Source organism: Mastomys coucha, unplaced genomic scaffold, assembly GCF_008632895.1.
Source record: "Mastomys coucha isolate ucsf_1 unplaced genomic scaffold, UCSF_Mcou_1 pScaffold23, whole genome shotgun sequence".
Lineage (NCBI taxonomy): Eukaryota > Metazoa > Chordata > Mammalia > Rodentia > Muridae > Mastomys > Mastomys coucha.
Genome location: NW_022196906.1, coordinates 33,948,513 through 33,952,338, shown reverse-complemented (window position 1 = coordinate 33,952,338; position 3,826 = coordinate 33,948,513). Strand labels below are relative to the sequence as shown.

The following is a 3,826-nucleotide window of genomic DNA, read 5'->3' as shown; positions in this document are numbered from 1 at the left end:
CAGCATGCGTATAGTAGAGGATTGCAAATTCGATCATCAATAGGAGGAGAGGACCTCGGCCCTGTGAAACTTTAGAAAATCTTTAACCACATTACACCATATTTTGTTTTATTCCCTTGGATTTTTTTTCCTTCAAATTAACATCTCCTGAAGCACCAGACTACAAAAGTGTCCACAGAGGCCTGTGGGCAGGAATGCTAACTTGCATTTCTAAAATATAGTATGGTTATATATATATAAAATATATCTGATAGAATCTTTATCTGAAACTTTATGATCTGAGCAAATGAAATATTGAAAAGAATTTAAAGTTATAAGCAGTAACTGCATAACATGTAGGGATCCAAATCCTTAAAGGATAGAGTAACTTTTATAATAACCCCAGTGCTGTGCTCAGCTCTATTTTTTCAGCAATTAATCAATGCAGCAATTTCTTCAATTATTTTAACTAAGTGACATCTAAATTCAGGCATAGAAGACATAGAACTTTAAGGTATGTTCTAGAGCTCCAGATTGAGATTTTAGAAAGTTACAAAGCCTATGTGAAATTGGCATGGTAAACTCATGGCACCCCACAAAGATGAGACAAGTCAGTCAGTCACCCACACCCAGGAAAGGTGATGGTTTTCACATATAAGTAACACAAGCAGATGCCCACCATGTGGTTTTTAATGAAAACTTCACATGTCAAGCCTAAAATTTATGAAAGTGCCATCAATTCACAGAGCTTTTTATTTGTACATCAATTTTTTTGTTTGAATCTTTTAGTTCTAATGAAAAATTGGTCTCCAGAACCCAAATCAAATCATTCTACATTTCTTTTTATTCCTTAATAACCCCATATCCAGATGAGATACATAAGTTGACAGGGACCTGCATCAACTGGTCAGAAGGCCAAGGTTGCTTGTCCCTGTAAGTCGACCAGAAGGAGGGTTCTAGCTGTGCTGTCATGAGAGATTAACTATGAAATGTTCAATGTGATTTAACATTTTCCACACTGTGGGAAATGTTGATAAAACAAGAACATATCTTATCCTCTTCCTGATAAATCTGGGGGACACTTTCAAAGAGAGTGTTATAAACTAAGTCATAGTTATCACAGGACCACTCTGGTTGTATACAGCTATAACTTACAGACTGAGACAGAAGAACCGAAAGTTCAAAGCAACTCGGGCCACATAGTGAGATGTTATCTCACAACACACAAACACACAAACAATCAATAAAACAAACAAAATATTGGTGGGATGGTAGACATTTGAATAAGAATCAATGTCAGCCCAGTGTTTAAGTACTTCTGCACATTTGCTTTTGACTTTGCAAAATAAGATGAGTTATATGGCTGGCCCTGCCATTGCAGACCCTTGTGCGTAGGACACTTCATGACAAATGTGTGCGATGCTACCACAGTTACTAGGATATTTCTCCTTACAACAATGCCACAGCTTACTCAAGGAAGCGATGGCAAGCTAGCACAATAGGATGCTCTTTCACAAGCATCTCTGAAATGCAGTATGAACAAATACTAGAAGTCTGGGTACATGCCATATTAGTTTTCCAGCTCCACCTTCCTCATCTGCTAGAAAGAATGGCATGTATTGCATTAAGAGGGTGTATGTGACATGTAAATAAAACATTTTTTGAAAAATAATTCACACATACTATATATATGTATATATTGGATATGATTACATATATTGTATATGATTTAACATTTTTACCTCCTAGAAAGTATCCAAAATATATTAAGTCAAACTTTAAGTCAAAACAAATGTGGCTCATGGAAATAGCATAATTATCTGAAAATCTGTAAATTTCTATAAGTTGGAGAATAAAATCAATGAACACTTGTTTTTTTTTTTTTGCCTAAGGATATTTGTTTTATTTTTATACTTAATGTCTGTTCTACTTTCTTACAGAATAGAATTAAAGATTTCTGAAATGGACACTTTGAACTTGAACACCATCTCAGGAATTTTCCATCAAAGGACAGCTGATAGCTATTATCAGTGACCAATAGAAAGCATGCAATGTATATGTCACATTCATGGACATATGTTTACTCTCAAAGCCTTGGTTTTCAAAGTATTAGAAAAGTAAAGACCTATATAATTTTAGCTTTTAGATAGACAAATAAAGACAAATTGGGGAATAAGCTGTTTTGTTGAGTGTTTTCTAAAATGTCCATTTCCTCATAAGCATACTATGTCATTTAGTGACTGAATTATATATAATTTTTATTTTGAAATCTTTGAACATACAGAAAAAAAGGATATTCCTGAAGGTCCTATTTAAACTGAGAAAATATACTGCAAGAATATCACACTGGATTGCAAATTTTGGAAAATGTTTGGAAAGTAGTAAAAATAAGTTGTTTTTCTGATGTTTTTCAGAGCACAAAAACAAGGTAAGAATATGATCTTTCTGCTGAGACAGGTTCACACTGTATTTTCTTTGGGATTCCTACAAATATTTATCAGGAAACGAAAACATTATCAGTCACTTCATTAAAAATTAGAACTAGACATTTGAATTGCTCTTTGGAATTCTCATGGTGACATCAGCCACAAAGTTTAAACAGAGATGCTGTAGATGTTAAGCATATTCATGCTTATTTGATTATTTATCTTGAGTAAACAGAGACCCACATTTTATTTTCAACAGTGCTTTCTTCACCTCCTTGTTTCTCAAAGTGTACACAACAGGGTTGAGTAGGGGTGTCAACACAGTGTAGAAAACAGCCACAACTCCATCCACAGCATCCCTGGAGCCTGGCCTCAGGTAGATGAAGAGTCCAGGGCCAAAGAAACAGAGGACCACGATGCAGTGTGAGGCACATGTCTGGAAAGCTCTGTGTCGGCCCTCTGAAGTGCGGATCCTCAGAATGGAACAGACAATGGACACATAGGACAGCGAAATCAAAAGAAAGCAGCCCGAAGCCACTACCCCGATGTTCACAAAGATGACCATCTCATTGGCTGAGGTGTCTGCACAGGCCAGCTTGAGGATGGGAGGTGCATCACAGAAATAATGCTGGATCTGGTTGGGTCCACAGTAGGGCAAACGGAAGGTCAGTGTGGTCTGGACAGCAGAGTGCAGGGAACCAGTGAGCCAGGTACCTGCTGCCAGGAGGACGCACACTCTCCCGCTCATCATGCTGCTGTACCTGAGTGGGTAACTGATGGCCAGGTAGCGATCATAGGACATGACTGTATAGAGGAAACACTCGGTGCTGCCCAGGAAGTGGAAGCAATACAGCTGTGCCACACAGCTGTGGAAGGAGATGGCCCCACCCTCTGTGGAAACCAAAGTCATCAGCATTTTGGGCACTGTGACTGTGGAGAACCACATGTCAATAAAGGAGAGGTTGGTGAGGAAGTAGTACATGGGTGTGTGGAGGTGGGAATCCACCCTGATTACCATCAGAATGAGGAAGTTGCCCAGCACAGTGAGGATGTAAATCACCAAGAAGGTTACAAAGAGCATGGTGTCCAGGGCTGGTGCATGGGGAATACCTGAGAGGAAGAACGTGGTCACTATGCTCATGTTTGACATTTCTTCATATGGATTATGGCCAATGAATTTTCACTTATGGAGAACATCAAATAGAATTATTTTACATATATTATATAGACACCACAGTCCAAAGGAATGGTTACTTTCTTATTCCATTTGTACCCCTGTTAGCCATAAGAAAAGAATGCTAAATTTATATGAGATGGTTTACTTTTAACAAGAGGAGTAAATTAAGTATTCTTTGTCTTTTACAATTAGAGAAAATATGTTCAAATAATAACTAGTGCTAATAACTCTCTCCCAGCACCAA

General features: G+C 37.7%; 1 protein-coding gene across 1 annotated transcript; it reads right to left on the bottom strand.

The window, feature by feature from the left end:
* Nucleotides 1-2,619: 2,619 nt before the first annotated feature.
* Nucleotides 2,620-3,555, bottom strand: LOC116072839 (olfactory receptor 10G7). Its single transcript, XM_031344405.1, has one exon. The coding sequence runs from the start codon at nt 3,553-3,555 to the stop codon at nt 2,620-2,622; it is 936 nt and encodes a 311-aa protein (XP_031200265.1).
* Between the last annotated feature and the right edge of the window lie 271 nt (nt 3,556-3,826).

Excerpts from the sequence above, each read along its gene's own strand:
- LOC116072839 (XM_031344405.1), bottom strand. The coding sequence starts at position 3,555 with ATGTCAAACATGAGCATAGTGACCACGTTCTTCCTCTCAGGTATTCCC.